The sequence below is a fragment of the Trichoplusia ni genome, chromosome 8, assembly GCF_003590095.1.
Source record: "Trichoplusia ni isolate ovarian cell line Hi5 chromosome 8, tn1, whole genome shotgun sequence".
NCBI classification, from domain to species: Eukaryota; Metazoa; Arthropoda; class Insecta; order Lepidoptera; family Noctuidae; genus Trichoplusia; species Trichoplusia ni.
In genome coordinates this window covers 11,859,253-11,882,314 of record NC_039485.1, presented here as the reverse complement: position 1 = coordinate 11,882,314, position 23,062 = coordinate 11,859,253, and the positions used below count along the sequence as shown (strand labels likewise).

Here is a 23,062-nt window from a genome sequence, read left to right as displayed (position 1 = left end):
TAGTGATAATGAAAAGGTTCAAATCTAAAATAATCCATAGAAATGGCTTAGTTAAACACATTAAATATTAAAATTATGCCGCAAACGATTGCAGTTCACTAGAATACAATGTCCTAGTTCTGGGGTGTTTGCACGAAACGGTAAGTAATACGACCATCGACCGACATAATACATATTTACGAGCCGAATCGTTTTACATAGCGACCGAACAACCTTATTATATTAATAAAAAAACGTCCAAGTGCGAATCGGACTCGCAAAACTCAGAGTTCTGCACAAATAGGCTGAAGAAAAAAGTATCTGCAGAAAAATTACCCATCTTATCATGACCCGTAACTATCGTTGCTTAGCCTCAATATGTGTTATAAAGTAAACAGAAACATCGCTTGTGAAAATTGCAAGGGTCTACCTATCGCGCCGAGAAACAGGCACACATACAGGGGAGTCTTAATTTAAGGGCCCCGTTTTACCATTTGGATACGGAATCCTAATAACTAAACTTCACTAAATAAGGCATTATCCTTGCAGTGAAAGTGATGACAACAGTTATAGCTTTCACTACAAATTTTACGTAGAGGAACAGGTTATCAAGATGTTAGAAAACAAACCGCAATATCGTTCAAATGATCAACTTTGACGATGACGGCACATACGTGGTTCTAAGATACTTTGCTTGCGGTTGTGTAGTAGACATTTAATCTAAAATGAGAAAATGTGATTACTTACCAACTTGTACGACATTGACGAGCAGTTATTATTATTTGATAAACTAGTAAATAGTTTTGAATACTAAAGTTGTTAAGATTATACATATGTATATAATTATATTGAGACACATCGAGCTTTTCTGGATAGTTTTAGTTGGTTATAATTATTGATTGATGAAGCAGGAACGGAGGGCTTGTCTCAATGAAAAAAAATATGACTCTTGTGAAATTTGAAGAGTCATTTAGTAAAATAGTACTTATCACGAAAACAATAAACAGTATTCTGAAGCAACACAACGATTGAACTCTTACAAAAGTATCAAGTTGTTTATCAGCCCTCAATCTCAATGTAATGAGAAGCCGTCGCAACAGCAAGCGGAAATTATACTATTGAGGGAGCCTGCGGCGGATGTCTCGCGAACATCTCGCTGTGAAGAGGAAACGATCTGCCGAATCAAATATAAACGGCATCGGATGGAATGGACCCGTCATAACTCAAAACTAATTGAAAAACGACACTTTTATTACTGATTTATTACCGTTTTCTTCATTGCTTTGTCGCTAAAGTAATAGCAATGTATTTAACTTCTAAGAATTTATATTGCGTACTCGTAAACAATTTCTTTTCTGATCATAAAATTCACACTATTTTCTATTGAAGCTGACTGTTCTTAGAGTTTTAAATCTAATGAGGTTCATGATGTCATTCAGGTTAATCCCGTATAATGAACGTAGCGTATAAAATTAATTGATCATCGTTATCATCTCGGTAATAGAGCATTGTATTCAAACTATTATCACGTGATGTTAATCAATGCGCTCCTGTAATTGATGTTGCGGCCTTCAATATATTGGATAACCTGTCCACCTCGTCGTCACATAAATACATTGTCAGCTGAGCAGAGTTTTTAAGTACACATATAACAAGCCTTAACTGGTCACACCTTTTTTTCTGAGTCATTACTTCAAGAAAAAAATGTGTAGTTGGTATTATCGGTAGTCCCCATTTATTTTTTTCTTCAAAATTAGAAAAGTTCATGATAATCATAAGATACTACGTTGAAATCACTTCGACAATTTCCAAATAATGATTTACTGGAAAAATCTGTTACTCAGAACATACTTATGTGCTTACATTACACATAATCTAAATAGTTTAGTGTAATTAGATCTTGATACATTTGAATGTATCGTCCTTCTTAGAATATGAGGCCATTAAATTGTTTGGAGCAAGCGATACCTGGCAGTTGACGTTGATACCGATGCGTAGGCGCACGGCAGATTTACTTGTAAATGGGTCAGGGTGATGACGCGACCTGGGAACCCACCGCTACGTCTTAAAGTAATATTAATGCAGTCGTGTAAGCGGACAGAATACCATACACTGTAGAGCGGTATCTCGCTTCCACAACAGGTGGTGATAGAACCCTGGCTCATGTTGCTACCCAGTACGAGTTAATATTGCATCGTAAACTAAATCCTGTTTTGTGAAACGAACTGTTTTGCTTCGTGATCGTAATTGCTGTACTAATAGGCTTATTTGCATTAGTTCCAACCACTAACCTAAAAAGGGCGCGGAAATCATTGCTAACCAATCCTAATTTCCATAAAAAACCTGTTTGTTTTACGAGTATGTCGCAATTATGGTTTTTGCGTGTTAACTGTGGAATCTGCGTGGTTGTGTGCTTAAAAAAAGCGAAATGTCTTCAAATGTTTCTGCAAAGATCAATTCTTGTTAATGTACGCATAAGTAATTTCCATTATGCATCGTATTTTAAAATAGATAGTTAAGACATAATATTTACAATTCCAAAGTTGAATAAACATCGTCCTAATCCCTTAATCATTATTAAAAGAACAATTATAGTTCAAAACTAGGAGGTAGCCTCGCTCCATTTCTGCAGTCTCGTGAAACGTGCCGGTCTCTCAAATCTGTACTGCGCAGAATCCTCGACCTGTCCTTGACATGTTGCTCCTTTGTCCTTCCTAAGCTCCCTGATTATTTGCAACGTAATATTATATTTCGGTAACGTATAAAAAATCACATACAAAATCTTATTTATGGTATCCAAGTAATAAAGTCCTAGTCTTTATTCGTTAAGCCAAATAGACGGGCAAAAACCTGTGAATATTTCCGCCCCAAATACATTTGAATATATTTCTAAAACTGAGACGCCTTTCTCAAAGGTTACAGACCTTTATAAAGGAAATAAGATTGGAAAGGTCTCCGTTTCTTATTATTCATTGTATTCGTGAATATTAAGAGGGTTAAGGGATTCTTCGTAACAATTTGCAGACTACGTATTTTATTACATGTTTAAATCGAGGTTTATCGAGAGATATCGGCAAAATCGAATATGTCAATTGTATTTACTAAGCAGGTTAAATGAATGTCATGTTTGTTCAGACAGGGCAAGAGCTTGTTACATATTACACGCATCACATATAATCCTATATGGCTTCAAACAATATTGTGAAGCCTTGTCGATTGTTCTTACATAGCTACAATTACCAAGATTATATTTCTCGTTCTTATTTTTTCATGATGTTTTTATAGGTTATTTGAAACTGCATCAGCCCAAGGTGATACTTGTTCGGTATTATTCACCGATGACTCGACAACTTGTCGCGTTTCGCATGAAGTAATTCTTGCTCTTCGCTTCGTTTGCCACTCCGAATTGTCTTTGTTATACAGTAATCATATGTATGACTGAACTCGCTCAAGTTATGGTGTTTATCTTGAATAATCACTGGGTAAAATAACCGACATTAATATAGCTTACACTGACATAATAATTTCCTGTACATTTATTCTCATGTATATTGCGGTCTTTACTTAAATGTTACTTGTGTAATGTCTGACTCAATTCGTATCAAACAACGTACGAATTTCGTTTTGAATCGGTCAAGCTGACGCATATTGTATTTATCTGAATTCCATTGATATGATTGATTGCCACGTTGAAGTTCAATTGATTGACGCGAACGGACCATTCGGAACATGAATTGACATTTCCCAGTCCTGAAATGAATGTTCGTATACATTAAGGTACGGAAACACAAAAATAAGATTATGAATATATCAAAAATACACAGCTAATTCTAATAACAAGCTTTGCCTTATAATTATAATTTGTATCTGGTGCAAAATTATGTACAGTTAATTTATGAAAATTGACCATTTCTCGCCGAAAATGGTAATTTCCTAATTTGTATTTTTGTATGCACAGTGCTTTAATATTTGATGAGCAAAACCAGCGGAGATCCTTTTAATATTTAATATATTTGCGAACCTTTATTCAAGGCTTTTAATCCACCTTGTTTTTCCGTAAATTAACGAGTACTTAAATTCATTATTTTCCTTAATTTTACTTCGTTAAATTAATCTTCATGAAATCTTGAAACTTAAAAAAAAGAACTGAATTTTCTAAAATTTCCGGATATCGGGGTAGGTAGGTGTTTCTTGTGTATACAAATGTAAAGAAAATACCTTTTACTTACGTAAATAATAAATCATGAAAGTGCTTTGAGTGTCGACAACAGTCCTCTCTAAGTTGTTTATAAATAAGAGTCCCTTTTACTTGAAGCGATTCCAACACAAAAGTTTTAGCTTTATAAAAGACTATCTAGGTAAGAAATTCCTTGTACTTTCCCAGAGAACATTATGTTTAAAAGTTTTCCGTAATCGCACAAGCTCGATGGCTTATCTAGAGCTTCAAATAAAAGTAAATAGCTTTTAAGTTTAAAGTATACAGATACACGTTATTGCTCTAAACAGTGTGAGTGTGGAAGGTAGGGTGTAAGACTGGATCATCTTTTAATTTTTGTAGAAATAAATAACCCAATCTTTGATTTTAGTAAAGTAGACAAATGCTGTTTTTCTATGTAGCAACACACTAAATTGAAACGATTGGTCCCGCATTTTGACTTAAAATCCGTTGGTTTGGGTATTTAAAAAAGGTAAGTAAGCTAAGGGAAATAAATAAACCATTGACATAATTTACTGTATATTTGATTTGGTAATCGTTATTGTTGTTCAACACAGGTTTTTAGTACCTAATTTTTAAACATAAAAGCAAACCAAGTGGTTAACTCTTTCTTAACCTAATTGTTATATAATTCATTAAGGAAAAACAAGTACACCACGAGCTTTATTTAAGTAACAATTTACGTTACCGATGTTTTACCGTGCGACTTAAAATTACCATACAATATACTTAAGCGTACAGATCGCACGTGCTCTCAATGAAACAATGATCATTGTTACTTAACGTTTCATGTAAGGGGCAAAAACTACGCTCTGCACAATCTGCACCCATTTTGTACTTGAGTTTTCAGTGACTGTCATTAATTATAAACAATAGCTGGAAATATCGATAAATAATAGCGAATTACATAACGTAAATTCATCATAGTCCATTGCTTATCTTATCGCTTTCCGTGTATAGATTAAAATTATATGCAGTTCGACATCCTCGCTTTTTATCTATTTGTCAATAATCAATAATCACTTCAGTTATGAATATTTATGTTTTACTGCAATATTACGATTTGTAAACGTTTGTAACTTTCCTTCTATATATTGCAAAGTGTCTAAATAAACTCTGTATCGTTGTCCGTAGTTCCTTGCTCTTTTAACTTTATCTTGCAACCAAGTCATTTTATAGGACGGTAATTTAATTTTGCACTCAAAACGAGTGTTTCGCGACTAATAAAGCGTGCTTGTGACGTGCCGCGTATCGCGGATTACATTATGCTCAAAGCCCTGAACTTATCGGGATTGCGCCCGACCATGCTACAAATTCATTGATTTGATTAACCTTGTAGAATTTATCGCAGTATTCGGTTCTCGTGCTATCACCCTTTTCTGCGTACACAAAATATTACTAGCATAAAACCGAAAACTCGATACATACTATTCACTATCATAACTTGAAATGGGTTTGTATTAAATAAACGACACTCAACATACGCATTAACTTTGTTTTATTGGAATATTTCTACATACTGTTGCGTCATAATATGTCGTACATAATACATCATAGTTTACAGCTAAACTGTTCGTTTTTTACACTCATTGCATCATATTATCATAGCTTTGCTTACTATTACACTTTTTGCCTCATCGGGTGGGTAGGTACTGCGTGTGTAGCAATAGTAACTCAACTTTGAATAACAAAACCACTTTAAAAACATAATTAAATACATCAATAACTTGTCGGATTTAAAATGAGCAGTTAAACAAGGTATTTCTGTTACTGTTACACAAGCAATTACCATTACGAACGTCTAATATTGATTGACTAATCGCGTTTGGAACTGAACTAAATACTGATATTGTCTTAAACAGTCTCATAGTCACCTAACCTTGCAATTTTGATGCAAACTTGTCGGCAATTTGCTTGTGACTTAATTAGCGGAACTTTGAATGGCCAACAACAATGTTCAGGAAGGGTTTCATTATGTACTTCAACCCTTTTGTCCCTTCCCAGTCTCGCCTGACAGATGCATTCACTTCAATGATTCCATAATCGACCCTCTTTGAATGGAGGCAATAAATAGCGTGTAGCGTGTTAGCTTTTGTTTTTAACTGTTTAATTACTCTATCTGTTAAACCCATTATCGTTACTGACGTTCTTAATGATGCATGATACACTCCGTTTTGTTCTCATCTCACAATACATTTAATTGATCTTCACTGTGTATAATTACAGTTTCTAAGGATCCGTACCCGAAGGCAAACGGAACCTTATTACTAAGACCCTGATGGTTGTCTGTTAGTTTTGCATAAGGCTAAATTTTAAGAACGGTTACAGCTAGACATTTGAAAGTTTCACATAATGTACTACATACGTTATCACTTATGTCGCTACTAAAACAAATATTCGCATCTAGGTTAAGCAACGCTGTAAGAAGTTTAGTTCAGTTAGAAATTTGATTATTTCTTCCTATTAGCGTATTTTTACAGAACCTTCAACGTATCCACGACTTCACTTGCCCGTATTTTGATAATTAATGTATTGATAGGTTTAAGTATTACGTCGTGCATTCAGGTCAAGGTTTACGTTCAATACACTTTTGCCAACGATGCTTACTCATACCTAAATGCACATTAGGTTTCTCAACCTGGCATCGCTATTCAGTTCGCGACACGACGTTTGGCGCCTATTCGGGCGATGTATTTGCAACCTTTAATGTTTGCCTGTCAAAACGAAGCAGGTGAAGCAACTCTGGCAAATATAACACAAAATTTATAGTAATTGATGTTTTTGTGCAATTTTAGAGCTGTACTCGAGATATAATCTTGCCTATGTCACATATATTTTACTAGAATTTCAACAACCAATAACTAATTAACGTTTAAATAATGATTGTTTATATTTTAATCGCGTATCTTGTTTCAGATGCAAAATATAAACAACATCGTCATGTTTCCTGTGGATAGTCTTCTGAAGGGTGACCTCCGAGGTGTTAAGGGTGACCTTAAAAGGCCTTTTGACAAAGCCTCCAAAGACTACGAGTCAAAGTACCTGAAAATTGAGAAAGAAAAGAAATCGCAGGCCAAAGAAGCTGGTCTCATACGAAGTGAAGTGACTCCTGCTGAAATAGCCGATGAAATGGAAAAGGAAAGGAGATTGTTTCAGTTGCAAATGTGTGAGGTGAGTTTAAAACTTGTTAACACACTATATATAAAACCCCACAATACTGTTAACTTTAAAACAAATCGAAAAGTATTTAGACTTTACGGGCTTTAAGTAGAAATAAAACTCACAATTTGTTTACAATAATCTTCCCTTTATTTATTTTATGTGGCAGTTTCATTGCGTCTTAGAGATTTCTCCGCTATACTGTTAAAACAAGAACTATTAAATTCTTCTCCTCTGTTTTCTAATTCGCGTCCTACGTACAGTTGATTCTTCGCTGCCAATACTTAGGTTAAAAATAGAAAAGATCTTTTACTGTTTATTAGCAGTAATAAACCTTGCCTTTTATGATTCCGTTCTCCTAGTTTTATTACTAAATACGAACACATTTATGCAAATAAGTCCATCTTAGAACAATTTCAGGACATTCCGATGCTAATCTATGTTAAACTTTATGATCATTGTCTTCAACTAAAATGGATTCTAAAGCTTAGTTTCAACGTATTTGCAGTAAATAAGATGTTTCATTGGTATTAGACGGATATACGATAGTTATCGTAATGATGGCAAGTTTATTAAATGGAAACACTTCCTTTTACATATTACTACTAAATATGTGCGAACGTTAAGAGAACTTTAGGCTATCCACAAGTATGTGAAACTTCTAAGCGTTCAAGGTTCCAACTCAAGGGAATGTTTCGTTACGCTTTAGCCCTAGTTTGACTTCTGCCTGTTCTCTTTGTCAGAAATATCTATATAACTAGAAATATCACTTGTGCTTTGTTAAATACGAAACCACATAACTGCTTGCCATAAATAATATTCAGTTTTTGTTATACTTTGTTATGATATTCGTTTCGCCTTCCACGAATTCTGTGGCTAATACCAACTGGCATTTGGCCGGGAGCCCAACTAAGCCAAAAGGTGGATAATTAATAATTGCTGGTGAGCAATTTGTGGCTTCATTTCACACGCCCCGTGGGCTCGGACCTGTTGGTCACTGGCCACTTCAATAAGTAATTTTATACTCATATTACGCCAGTACACAAACGCCTGCTCGTTATTCTTTGTAAATAATCGCTTTGGGGCGAACAGCCAGTAACAAATGAAGGCGCTTTGTTACGAAGACTTTAGTGAAATTCTGACTTGGAATATTGATTTAACAAGTGGTCTGCTCTGAGGATTTTTGTGTACATTTTTATGAACAAAGGTCAACAGGCTCTCTTTATTATATCAGTCCTTCCAAACCCACGACCGGCCAAAGACCCTCCTTCAACTTCTTTGTCTACAGCGTTTATGGATTTTCCGCAACTTAAGTTAAATAACCTTACGTAATGGGGATGGGGAATTACAGTGCTTTATGATCATAATATAACTGTATTGCCTGCTTAATTAAATTCCTATTACTGCCCTATTATGACTGTAGAAACTTGTCGACACAAATGTTTGAGCCACAAACATTTCGCAGTTCTAGTCAGCCATATTTTACGTAACCTCTCGCTGGTCCCAGCTTGTAAATTAAACATTAATGAAATATCGCGTGATAAATGTTAGTCTGCATGTCAGACACACGTTATTGGCCATACATACATAATTTTACAGTTCTAGTATTGTCTTTGATGTTTGCTGGTAATATTTGGGTCAATGAATATGTACCAATCTATTTCATTATAAAAGAAGCTGCTTTACGTAAGATAACTACTAGAAATATACAACATTCTTCGTCTGTTTATAAAAGCTTTATCTTACGAAGTGTCAGCCGCAAGGAGCTCTGGTAGAGATAAGCTAAACCGTGCGTTTAATAAAGACAGGTAGTCTTTGTCCGTGTCGGTAAGAGTAATGACCTGAGGAATAACTGTCGCACATCATGTGTACCGCGCTTTGTGCCCTAGAATGCAATTAACAATGCTCATGTAACAATATATTTGTCCGTGACAACCATTTACCTACGCGGCTTCACTGTCTTTTCACAATAGGGGATATTGTGGACAGTACGAGTGCCGTTATACTCACAACCCGTAGCTACAAAACGTCATAAGTACATTATAAAATGACATACATTTAACACGCATGTGGTCAACATTTTTTGATAATTGTTTTTATTTTCGTTCAAACAATGTTGCCCGAAGCTGCAAGGCGAGATTTATAGTGATTTTATGACAGTACGTGCGCTCGCATAATTCCTGCAATGCAAATCAGTAACAGGCAATATGAAAGTAACTTTAACATCGCACTAAAGCGCGAACATAAATATTTAATTTCTGACAATCTGTAATTTGATTTTGCTTTGACTAAGCTGAAACCAGTTTAGTGCTTTCTATACCTATAATACGCTATTTACCCTTTATGATTACGTTATAATCTTATTGATTAGATACTCGTTATTCCCAAAAAAAATACAATTTTGTTTATATTTAATAAAAATTACGTCATGCTGACTTTATCAAAGTATAAAATCGTACGATGCTTTGTCGTATAGAATGAAAATGCATTATAAAATATGAAACTGTGGGTGCCAATAGTCGCTTGCATAACGTGGACGTCTATGTCTAGTACTGAATGCAATGCCAAATGTTTCGGGAAATATCTTTGGCTGTGGCAAACATGACAATTGGGATATACAAAAAGGGTTCACGGGCACAGGGCAGAGCTGTCACGATTCACGACTAACGGGTACAGAAGGCAACGAAAAGACAAGAGGTCTTTGTTGAAACACTACGTTTACTGCAAATTTTGAGAAAGAGGCGATATTCTAAGAACCCTGAGTCACTGCGATTTGAAAGATACAACACGAAGCTATTCGAAGAATGGGGAAAAAGATTCAGAATCATACGATCTTTTTACAAAATTGTTTACCTTAAGATACAGTGAAAAGGAGCATGAAATATGAAGGTATTTGAGTGCCCCTTATTGCTTGAATGGAGCACAATAAATATGATCCCAAAAAATGTAACTCATAAACTGGACAATCGAATTCTAAGAGAGATCAAATACAATACAAAATTTATCACAAGTTAAAGGTAAAAAGAAGGAAAAAATGTTTGTAATCTACGCAATATCGAACGAAAAATTTGCCCTGAAGAGTATACTTAGATGTTCTCAAAAGGTCAGTCGCGACTTTTTTCCGTTATGACGGAGAAAGCATGAGACTTATCGACTTTAATAAAAGTGATAGACGTCTCAGTATTCAGTTCGCTATTTATTTAACTTATCTTTAAATTGAGCAGCCACCTCTAATACTCTGCAGTTCCTTTGGGAAATTTCGGCACCGAATACGAACAGAGATCCAACTACGACCTCTCAAAGTGAGACTATCGATGTGGTGGAAGCGAGACGGTCTAAGACAGCGTATGGCAGCATCTCTTTCACAACTACAATATAACTTTAAGGGGTATGATAGGCCCAGTTCCACCAAACCGAAGTGTAATAATATTTTTATTAACAACATCCCGCGAAATAACGTATGAACTGAGGTTCACCGCTTCAAACTTTATTTTCCGTGTCATTGATTATTTTTCTGCGCTTCGATAACATTGGCTTTTGACGTTACGAGGTTAATGACCTGTGAAACGAAATCAAAACTTTATAGAGTGGCCACTTTATGGACACAATACAAATAAAAATAACCTGTTTTTAACATGCCAATGTTTTTTTTTTGCCACGACCGTACATTTTAACACTTAAGTCATACCTATTTGTTTACATTCGTATACCTACTACCTATTATTGAGGTATTTATTAACAATCTGCGTACATAGCAAAAACCGCAAAATAAAACATTATGACAACCGGTACTTTAAGTTCACCATGAGTAGTATTGGTGGTATAAAATTGCTTGTGTAGGTATAAAATTAAAGGATATTTCAATTAGTTACGTAAATTGATAGGTTTCCGTACAAAGTTAATCATCAGAATGATTCATGCGATAAATCCTTATTCAGACAAACTTGCATGAATAGTGTTGAATAATACAGCTTAAATTAATTTGTAACATTTTATTACACAAGAATATGCTGTTAACTCTGTAGTAATGTTTATAGTTAATTCGTAAATAATAACAGCCAACAATTGTGGTGTTAATTAGCACTTAATTTCATTGTTTATTGTGTTTGTTACGAGCAGCGACCCTACTGGTTTGATGTTCCTTTTACTATAGATTAGTAAGCATGTTTACTAAGTCTGAATGTTAAACAAACAACTTAGCGAGCCTTCCAGTTTATAAAAAAAGACCCGAGGTGCAATATTAAGCTTACTTAAAATCCTTGTCTTCTTAGAATAAAGTCCAAAACAAATTTTGCATTTTATATTTTGTTGTTTTAAAATTCTTGAATCAACAAAAAGGGGATTGTTTATCACCTATGTTGTCGTTAGGGACTAAAAAAAGAAATCTAGAAGCCCTATGGCCGGTGGGACGGTCGCGGTGCGGTACTGCGGAGGCGCGCGTCAGGTCGTCGACCGGCCTTGCGCCGCGCAGGGCCGACGACGCGCTGACCCTCGCTTTGTTCCACGTCTCACTCGGTGCAAATACCCACGGCCCACGCTGCCGCTGTTGTTAACACCCAAGCGATATAAATATAACCAGAGCCCGCGACGGCTAGCCTAGCTTTCTAACAAGTGAACCCCGTCAAGTACACAACCTAGGAATGTAATAAGCACATTGTTATTAAAAGAAGAAAAAACAAAAGTTGTCCGGCGAGACGCCAAGAAAGTTGTGCAAGGTCGCGCGCTGAGCTTTATTATTATTACACAACTGTGCAAGACAAATCTGGATCCACTATACCGCAAATGCGCGTGCGCGTGCGTCATCAAGTATAATTTTAACTCGCGGAAGGGCACGTAGTATTATCGGTGCGTTTCCACAGTCCCGGGTGCCGCTCGTGCCTGTCTGGCGTGCCATTAGCCACGGTCTCTGATGAAGTAATAAGCATGCTCGTGCCCACGCTATGTTTTCGGCGTCGCAGTGTCTGCCTAACAAACTGGCTCCATTCCATTTTTGAACGTTGTTGTGTGTGCCCTTGCGTTAACTTATGCTGTTGTTGCAGTACCTGATAAAGTTCAACGAGATAAAGACAAAGAAAGGGATCGAGCTTCTGCAACATTTGGTGGAGTATTATCACGCACAGACAAATTACTTCCAAGACGGCCTGAAGACTATTGAACATTTTGGTGTTTACGTAGCAGACTTGAGTGTACAACTGCAAAAGATCAGACAACAGCAAGACGACGAACGACGGAGGTTGCTCGAGCTGAGAAACATGTTGCGAGCGGCCGCGCCTCAGGATAGAGAGGTAAATACAATCGTGAATATACTTGTAAATGTGACGTTGCATGTTTATATTTATATCATCATGAGTTGCTAGTTTCGCTACATTTTTGTTGGGCTCTATCGCCGAAAATCAATGATATTTGTTGAGTTTCTGTTCAAAGATTTATTATGAAAATGTGTTTCATTTTTCCAGGTTGTGTCATCAGTAGGTGGCTACTCGCTCCACCAAATGCAAGGTGACAAACAACACGGTGTCAGCCGGAGTGGTTACTTGCTCAAGAAATCTGAAGGCAAGGTGCGTCGCGTGTGGCAGAAGCGTCGATGCCGGGTCACAGCCGAAGGCTTCCTCGACATCTTCCACGCAGACGAAAACAAAACACCAGCCAGAGTCAACCTCCTTACCTGTCAAATTAAAGTCGCCACCGACGATAAAAGGGCATTCGATCTAGTCTCATGTGAGTAAACTACTTCGCAGTAGATTCGTGCTATCTTTCATACTTAATTAAGTCAGTCATAACTTAGATGCTATCAGAACTTGCTTCTACTCCATGCGGGCAAAAGTTAGCTAACTTTCATTTATTATTTAACTACTTATCTAACGTCAACACATCCAATGTATTTTACAGATAACCGAACGTACCATTTCCAAGCTGAAGATGAGAATGAGCAGCGTGCTTGGACGTCGGTCCTCGTGAACTGTAAGGAGGGGGCTCTGATGAGGGCGTTTCATCAGCAAGCCGGCGAGAGCAATGACTCGGGGCATTCGTTGTTAGACCTACAGCGGTCTATCATAAGAGCGGTGCGGTCCATGCCGGGGAACCAAGTCTGTGCTGACTGCGGATCTACTAACGGTAAGAGATCAAATTCAGTGAGAGATCTTAGATAATGGTTTTTTTTTTAATGGAACTGTTAATCTTCAAGCTTCTGTAGGTACTAGTTTAAGTTTTGATTATCTGCTAATAAGCAGTTTGAGAAACAAAATCTCATCAATATTTTTCAAATATGCAGAGAGCTTTTATGTAGGTCAGTCTTAAAGATATGCGTGTCAAACTTATCAAACACCTGTTTTTCATAAAGAGTTATAAAGAAAACATACAATAACATTTCCCACAAAGATAAACAATGAATGCAGGAGCTAGCAACCCGCCGACATTGAATCTTGAGATTGTTAGACGATTACCTCATTGTAAACACATAAAAATTTGCAGTTTACACACATGTAAATGTGTGCTAATAACACTCCGTTTATTGAATTATCTGTAAATGATATTGACATATCATAAATGGAAATACCCGCACACATTCTTTGTTGTTCGTAAATATAATAATTTTGTAATGAAGAAGTATTATCACATATTTTGTAATCGAAATTACTCCTTAATAGAGGAAAATAGAGGCCTTTCTTAATCGGTGAGACATAAATAGGCTATTTTTATTACATATGCGACACACAACGTACATATGACCTTGAATAACTAACTACACATGACAAAACAGGAATGGGACATCCTTCCGTTTTAGATATTGTGACCTTCCAATTCTTTAGCACGCATATTATTATTCTGACACGCTTTATTAACGAATTACATGCATTGGTTTCATATAACCAAATAATGCTCATCATAATATATTAGTATTACTTTGTTGTATATTGAAACGGCAACGTTTACTGTTAAAACCATGTTGACCACAGCACTAATGGTTTGGTTATAGTGATAATATTAACGATCTATAATGTGGCGAAAGTAAATTTGTTACTCAATTAGGATTAAATTGCTATTTAAATCCTGATAGAATAATGTTCTGTAATGAAATGACACAGTCAGAAGTAATATTTTTTTCAATATTAATTATAATAAATTAGTTTGATGAAAAGAAAATTGGTAGCATAGCATATGATTCATTAAAACCTTTCACAATTTTCGTTCTAAGTGCTAAGTTGAGTGTTATAGATCACCAAACCTAACCCACTAAGAGCGACGAACGATGCGGTCTATCCCTGATAGACAAGCAAAAAAACAAAATTAAAACTCCCGTGACACAAGTATTAAACTCCAATGTGCGCAAATCTTAAAAAAATCTTGCTACCAAAGATATTTTTATCCGTTATTAAAAATAACTCTTTTCTTCAGATCCAACATGGTTATCAACAAACTTCGGTGTGATAGTATGCATCGAGTGTTCGGGCAGTCACCGTGAGCTTGGCGTGCATATATCTCGCATACAATCGTTGACGCTAGACCGGCTGAGTACGTCACAACTGTTGCTGGCGCGGCATATGGGCAACCAGATGTTCAACGAAGTTATGGAGAGCACTCTCGATGAGAGAGATAAGCTTACACCTGAAAGTACTATGTAAGTGGTTGTTGATACTAGAAGCTTGTTAGAAGTTTGGTGATATTTGAGAGTAGATGTGAGAAACAAAGTGTTATATTATATATGTTATAGGAGTATCTTTAAGAACGAAGGATTGTATGAATTTATGTATAGGAAGGTTTAATAGTCCTCATAGCTAGAAGCTAGAATCATAAGATCTAATATATTTATTATTGAAATGCTATGTGAGCTATCATATGCAGGAAGATCTATTTTTAAGCTAACTTTTTACATGCTTCGTTCAATTCTCGTTAAGGATCTTTTTTTAATGTTATCGATTTGTCATCTATAATGGTTAAATGACGAAACTAATTGGAAATCTGTCCATTTCCTATTTGCCTTTTTACTTAATATCTGAGACTAAACAACTATGTTCTTACTGGTAATCCATTCGCGTTTGGCTGTGGCAGATTAATTAGCTACGGCCTATGACTAATTAATTTGGAAAGGGAAGAGTTAAAGTTTTAATTAATGTATAGGGAAGAGCGTCTCCGCTTCATCCGCGAGAAGTACGTGTACCGCGCGTGGGCGGCGCGCACCTGCTGCGACGCGGCCGAGCGCCTGTCCGAGGTGGAGCACGCCGTCAACAACGGACATCTGCAGAACCTGCTGCAGGCCTACGCGGAGGGCGCGGACCTCGCCGCGCCGCTGCCTGGCTCCGTAAGTCTAATGACGTTGCTACTGGATACAAAGGCCATGGTCTTACAATGGGGTATTTGTTCTCTGTCAAAGGCCTTTGTTTCGACGGACTAAAATGGGTCAGGTTTTCTGTTGCTCCAGGTCGCTAAAATATGAGCCTTACCAACACAGCTTTTGAAAAGGCTGGACTATAGGTAACAAGTTAATTTAAAGACAAATTCAGGTCAATCACCTTTGATGGAACCGCAGATCGGTATAATACTCCTTGAAAAACAGTTATGGTGGCATAGATTTAAAGATATCGTTTTTGAAGTGATTGTAAAGATTTAATTTTGTTACATACTCCTTTAATTTTCCAGGATCTCGGCGAAACGTCACTTCATTTAGCGATATCGCGGGAACTCGGCGACGGTTCCGCGTTACATATAGTCGATTTTCTAGTCCAAAACGGTGGGTCACAGTTGCTAGACAAACCCAACTCTCAGGGTATGACGGCTTTGCACCTGTGCGCCGCCACCGACAGAACTGAACCAATGAAGTTGTTACTCAAGGCTGGAGCCGACTCCACTATAAAGGACGCTAGTGGACGAACTGCGTTACAAATCGCAAGGCAATATGGACACCTAGGCTGTTTAGAATTGGTAAGTAACATTAAACAAGGTAAATCATACTCTGTGCAGTTGACAGAAGACTGAATTTGTATTGTAATTTTTCAGTTGGAAAACGTCGACAAGCGTGAGAAGAGCATATTTGAGAACATCAATATAGATTGGAATCTATCACATGACGACGGCTCCACTGATTTTTCAGATGATGATACTGTTATTGATGAACGAGTAAGTAACCTTTACTTTGACTTACTTTATAATGTCATTTCACTTACTTTAGTGTTATTTCTGTTCAAAAAATTACTAAGATTGATTTGCAGTAGATGATAAGATACTAAGTAACGTAAATTCTACTCTATCTGTGTTACAACAAAGTTCAATTTCGTGTAGCAAAACGGCAGCTTGACTCCCGAGAAGAAGTGTCCCCGCTCCCGGCCGCCGTCGTACCTGGGCGGGTCGGGCCCGGCGCCCGCGCCCGCCGCGGGGGACTCCCCCGTGCTGCGCTCGCGCTCCTCCACCTGCGACTCGCTGCACCACGCGCCGCCCACACCCACCACGCTGCCCAGGAAACCTAACGTCTGTGAGTAACACTTGGAATTATAATAATGCTAGCCGGTAATTTTTAAACTGTGACTGATTTAGGTACTCCCCTTGAAGATAAATCGTTTACTATACTAAATTAAATTTTATGTATGTACTATTTTTGTAACAAGCGACGGCAAAAAAATTTAGTTACATTTGACGATGCTGCTCGCAGCGGTGTCGCGCTCAAGAGCGTTATTAATTATAACCTAGACGTCAACCTAGCTCAGTGTGGCAAAGGGAACGATTTATCGCCTTTGATTAACCATTGATTGAACCCAAAGCGAAATTAATTAAAAGTAGTACCTAAATAGGACGAGAAGGAAAAAAATATCATCAGTACATTTTCATATATCATGTTTGTGGCTTACAGACAACATAGGCAGCCTGAAGAAGCGCGCGGCCCCGCTGCCGCCGGGCGTGTCGCTGTCGCAGCCGCCGCACCCGCGCTCCACGCCCTCGCCCTCCGCCGACAGCGCACGCTCGCTGCACGGTCAGTCACACACACAACACAACGTAGGAAAATCTAAACATTCTGCGGCAACTTGACAAACGTGGAAACGTGCACCACGCATAATTAGCAATATCATCACAACACTTTGCGCCGAGTTTTACGTCGACGACGTCGTTCATACTTCGGCGTTTAGTGGGTTACGATTTTTACCAACGCTCAGGCTGCTTTCAAGTAACGTGACTTGCCCACTTCAATTAAAACTGCCTGATTTTTCTCTTTCTAAATATTAACATTATCCATGTATCCAGTGGTGGGTGGAGTGGTGAAGCCGCGGCCGCAGCAGCCGCCGCCGACGCCGCCGTTGCACAACGGCGCGCATCACAGGGACGAACCCACGCCGCCTCCCCGGAAGGTAAACAGATGCCTTGTACCTTAAAATATATATACGAAAAATATTAATCAGACAAGACATTTTATAATTATAGTTTATTCGATAATTCCAGATGAAAATTCTATCGGAACTTACTCTTGAAATATTCGTAAATACTTACGAGAATGTAGTTCAAAATAATTCTTGAATATTTTGCATATTTATTGAGAAATGTCTCATTAGCAAGAGTGCGAGAAAGTTTAATAAAATAGAATAGAAGCTTAATTATATCGAAACTGTAAATAATTTTAACAATTGGTAAGGTAAAAACATTGCTAATATTAATGAAAACGTAGCTACTAACATAATATTGAAAATAGTACAGGGTTATATTTGTTTTTGCTACAGAAGAAAAATAGATTGCACCTGGAAAAGGCTGTGAAAGCGAAACTCAAAAGGGTAACGAACGACGGACAGAGAACTTAGTGTACTTAATCGCTTACCCTTGTTTGATTTACGCCCTTACATTAATATTGTTTTATTGTCAAGAGAACGCCCTCAAAATTACTTCAAAATCCCAAAAACACAAGGTCCGCACATAACAACTTGTGCACGCTATTACAGCTTTTATTACCAAGCGAATATTTATCACTATCGCTTAAAAATTCGAAGCAAATTGATCTGTTTCGTTTGCGGCTTTGGAACCTCTTTGGTATAACATTGGCGAAATATGCTCTTGACAATCGGTTCCTCAATTTACACCATAAACTATGCATTATATTGTGTATGTATATTTTATGGATATTTAATTTAATTTCGACTTCACTGCATGTATTTATCTAACAGCTTTCGGCTTTCTTGTATTTTAAATAAACAAGCCCTTTTGTTTTAAACCCTTCCATAGAATACTTAGATGTACTACTAAGTAGATCAAATTTAGGTTTTATATGTAATAATAATATAATTATTTTATCTTGAACACGTATCTTTTATTAACATTTACACTACACTTAACACCGTGTGGAACATTAATAAAATAATATTGTTCTGCATGATTCACTTTATAAAAAATACTTTACTCAAATTTAAATGGACCTTCTTTTGAAGACACTCTTAAAGCACCAATCTAAATAAAATAGTTCAATAGAATAGAATAAAATATTTTTAACGTGACAACGTCTTGTAATTCGATGGAGCCGGCTGCATACATGAAAAAATACGGCATTACCTCGCTCTGAGGCGTTCCATTAACAATTTCTTTCCAATGCCAAAATGCCATCACTCCATTAGTTTTTTCTGAAGACTTTGTCAAGTTTAACTATCATCAGGAAACGAACTTTAGAGTGGAGCGATTTTTTTTTAAATATATAAATATATCCTAATATGAATTATCAATGTTCCAGGAATGTTCTAGTCAAGACTCGTCGCTAGAGCTGTGCGACATGACGGACTCGTGCCTGGACGACAGCCGCCTGCAGTCCGCGCTGTCGTGTGACAGCTCTCGCTCTCGAGAACGTTCGCGACGTAGCGACAGTCGCTCGCTCGACGTGTCCGACACGTCCAGCGTGCACTCACGGTCGCCTTCCGCTTCTATTACTATGGTAGGTAGACGAGTAACTAGTAATTACGGTAACGTTTTATATTTGGTAATGATCATCTATTAGTCTTTTGAAATTATCATCATCAGTGGCCTCTAACACCTATTACGGATGACAAATGAAGTGCAATAATTTCTTCCAATATGTAACAAGTTGTAGCATTTAGTAAAGAGCATAATAAAATATTTTAATTGTTTTTCAGATGGGAGGGCTGCGGCGGTGTCGCGCCCTATACGACTGCTCAGCAGACAACGAAGACGAACTATCATTCCGTGAAGGAGAAGTCATAGTCGTGATAAACGAACGCACTGAAGACGACAACTGGATGGAGGGGCAAGTGGAGGGCACGGTGCGGCGCGGAATGTTCCCCGTCTCCTTCGTACACATGCTGCCGGACTAGGGAGAGACAGGGACGGACGCCGGCAACAACGAGGCATAGGTCAGCTCAACGCCAATGTTCGTAGAAAGCCTATGTTCAACATATATCGGTAGTACCCACGTATAAAACGTCAGCAGCAGCAATGCAAGCTTGACTGTATTCCTGCTTATAAAGCTGAACCCAAGGCCATAAAACTGACAAGTTCAAAGTTTCAGTCAGTATTGGGAAGTATAATAATATCAAATGTCTATGGAAATCCGATGTTACGGAATTTAAATACTTGAAAATGTATATTCGTAAAATTATAAAAAGCAAATATTCGATAAAATAGAGTGCGTTATATTGATGAGTCTGACTGAATGGATGATGTGTTCAAAGTACTGCAAAACACCAGCGTGTATCGATCTTGTAACAAATACGAATTTCAGTAATCTTTTCCTCTGGATCACTGGCCTAAGGCTTTTTTCTTTGTATAGCTACGAGCTTATTTATTCTAGTATTTTATACAAAGTTCAATACTCTGCTATCACTTGTTTAGGTTATTGTTGTAATCAATATTTTGTTGAATATACTGCAAAAATAAAACAAAGTTTTGTTAGTATCTGTTACATACAAAATAGACTTGAAATCATTGCTAGCCGTGAAAATCATTAAACTATTTATTGGTACTGGTAATACAGTATGTTTTGTATGAAAAAGGAATATTTAGAGTTTACTTACTCAGTTCCCGTAGCTATGCAGAAAATAAAAAAGAAATCTATCCTTGTAAATAACCGGTCTTATTTTGTATGAAACTCATACATTAACATAACTGTCTTTACTAATATATTGTCCAGTATTATACTGCTGTTTAAATCTGTATATCGTTGTTAATATACACGACTTTATTACTCAAACATTTTAACCATTCCACATTTGGATAATCGTCTGTACACATGTACTGTCATTGTTAAATCATTTCTTTACAATATAGTTACGGCTTTAGCGTCGCTAAGATTAAAAACACCAATATTGTAAGTTATGCCAGTAGACGGTCCGTCCTGACGCGGATTTTTATACTTATATTTTATTTGTGTTCGTCAAACGTATCATATCAAACGTACATCTTTATGTATGTATCGTGTATAGTTTTGTAGTATGTAATTTGATTGCTATGTTTGTAAAGAGTCAAAGCTCAATTGCTCACTCATTTAAAATAATTCAGAAATATTTCTTAGTAAAGTTTGATGTTGTATATTGAGTAATTCTACTTGTTCGTGTAGAATGTTGTTAATCTAGATTTTAGATTACAATGTGACAAATTTAAACTGCTGCCAGTTTTTCAATAGGATGGCAATTTAATAGTTTGGTTTGTCAACTTGCGATATCTTAGCTTAAATCTTTAATCAGGCTTAGTAGCACTTGGAGTCACACATCAATATCAGTTCAGTTTGTATTTACCCGCATTATTTATTTACAAAATTAAAACTATTCAGTTTCGGTATAGTATTTTTGTTTGGGTTCCATAGTACTCACTAAAAAACGAGTTTGATTAAGTCCGAAAATTTCATTGGTAGCAGTCATGTTGTCATAAAAAAGCTAATATGCCTAATCCAACTACTGTTTTTGGTGTTTATTTTCTGTCAATAAGGTATCTACTTTACCTTATAATCAATTTGTAAAGTAGTTGCAATTCGTACATTGAAAATTAAACTATGGAACCATTTTTTATCACCAACTCTTATCGGCATTAAGCAGTTTACGATTAAATTCGATTAAAATTGTAAATGTTTGTAAATTATTAAACATAATAGTTTTGTAACACCATTACTTAGCCTCGCGTAGACGAAGCAATATGTGTTTACAGCTCAGTTAGATTTGCCAAATATGTAAATGTGATGAGTAGAAAGAGATAGGTTTATATGAGCGACAAACTATCGGACCAGTGACTGTTTGTTGTCTAGTATGTTCTAGTAGATGATATTGAGGTGTCTTAGATTGTTGGTGCATGCTGTCTATAGATCGTGCTCTTACTGCGGGACTATAGGCCGAAAAATATTATACTATATGTGTATATTCGTATATATAAAAGCGATTCATTCGGTATATTTAAGCTGATTCATCTGCTACCGTTATTCAATATGGACCAAAGAAATTCTTTATAGTTTATATTCGGATATTTTTCGCCTATGGTCTCCCTAATGACGAGACACACAGAAAATTGTTGTTACATGTTACATTTTAACACTTTCCACATTTTAATAGACGAAAATATCTTAATAATAGCAATAGGTATTCGCGTTTATATAACGTCGGTACATAATTTAAGATATTAAATGTATATTATTATAATCACATTATTTTTCCAATGTTACGATTTGGGCAGATACCATGTACTCACAACTACACATTCCCATATATTTATAATCGTAGTTTTCTGTATATTAAGTTCTTAAACAAATCACGTATATTCATAGGTAGGTAGATAGTGATACTGCTAATACCTTCATACAATATAGTTACCTACATACCGCGCGCGTTGCCATACATTAGTATTAACTAAAAGTGAGCCAACACACACATTTTGATTACCCAAAATAGACATAATTTTAGAATTGTAAATTATATTTTATTATCAATCGTTGCGTGCAGTCTCACATTTGATTCGCATGATACTAAATAGGTACCAAGTTACTTCCTCAGGAAGAAACTTACCGAAGGAATCTTTGTATAAATGTGATTGTTAAAATCGGTTGCCATGAATGAATTTTGCATGTAGTAAAGCAACACTGCAGATGTGTAAATATAATATTTTACCTATTAGTTCGTAAATATGCAAAAGAATTATAAGTTATATAATTATTTCTAGATATTATTTAAGAATATACTGAAACATGTTTTATGTTCGTCTTGCGTATAAAATGTATTTATTTGATAATATATTGTGAAATCTTATTGTGATGAAATATTTTAATGCCATTTTAGCCTGTCAGTACGTTACTTATTAAAAGTTATGTAACCAAATGATGCTAATAGAGTGTAAGATGTTTTATTCTTTATGGTCAAGTTGTAGTTGAAATCGTTTTTTCTATTGTGTATTATGTGAACAAAATCTGTATGAATTTATTAATACATCACTTGGATGTCTACTTTGAATTTTATTTACCTCTTATACTACCCTACGAGAGAAGTGCAGTGCAGTGCTAGCGTTTCTAAGGTGCTGACTGGATATAATATATATGAGCAACGAATAAAATATAAATAAGTCTGTTTAAATTGAGGATGGTTCTTTTAAAATACGATTGGTTGTATTGTAAATGGTTTTATATTCTAACACTCAAAGACGCTTCGCCACTATCAAAAAGGCTGTTCCTGAAATTAATGATAGGGTTAATTTATTTTTACTTTGACCTAATTCCCATTGTCTTTTCTTCATTAAACGAGTTGGATCTAATATTTT

General features: G+C 36.4%; 1 protein-coding gene across 2 annotated transcripts in view; it reads left to right on the top strand.

The window, feature by feature from the left end:
• Positions 1-22,751, top strand: part of LOC113496317 (arfGAP with SH3 domain, ANK repeat and PH domain-containing protein) — a 41,360-nt gene extending 18,609 nt beyond the window's left edge. Inside the window, exons 4-17 of one of the 2 annotated variants that reach the window (XM_026875476.1) lie at positions 7,112-7,366; positions 12,394-12,639; positions 12,811-13,072; positions 13,244-13,468; positions 14,750-14,972; positions 15,473-15,653; positions 15,992-16,273; positions 16,349-16,468; positions 16,631-16,820; positions 17,196-17,315; positions 17,585-17,688; positions 18,055-18,105; positions 19,050-19,247; positions 19,447-22,751. In XM_026875476.1, the coding sequence (XP_026731277.1) occupies positions 7,112-7,366; positions 12,394-12,639; positions 12,811-13,072; positions 13,244-13,468; positions 14,750-14,972; positions 15,473-15,653; positions 15,992-16,273; positions 16,349-16,468; positions 16,631-16,820; positions 17,196-17,315; positions 17,585-17,688; positions 18,055-18,105; positions 19,050-19,247; positions 19,447-19,644 (2,655 nt within the window). In that variant the 3' untranslated portion in view covers positions 19,645-22,751. The remainder of the gene's footprint in view (positions 1-7,111; positions 7,367-12,393; positions 12,640-12,810; positions 13,073-13,243; positions 13,469-14,749; positions 14,973-15,472; positions 15,654-15,991; positions 16,274-16,348; positions 16,469-16,630; positions 16,821-17,195; positions 17,316-17,584; positions 17,689-18,054; positions 18,106-19,049; positions 19,248-19,446) is intronic. The other variant, XM_026875477.1, reaches the window with a different exon arrangement.
• Positions 22,752-23,062: the final 311 nt, after the last annotated feature.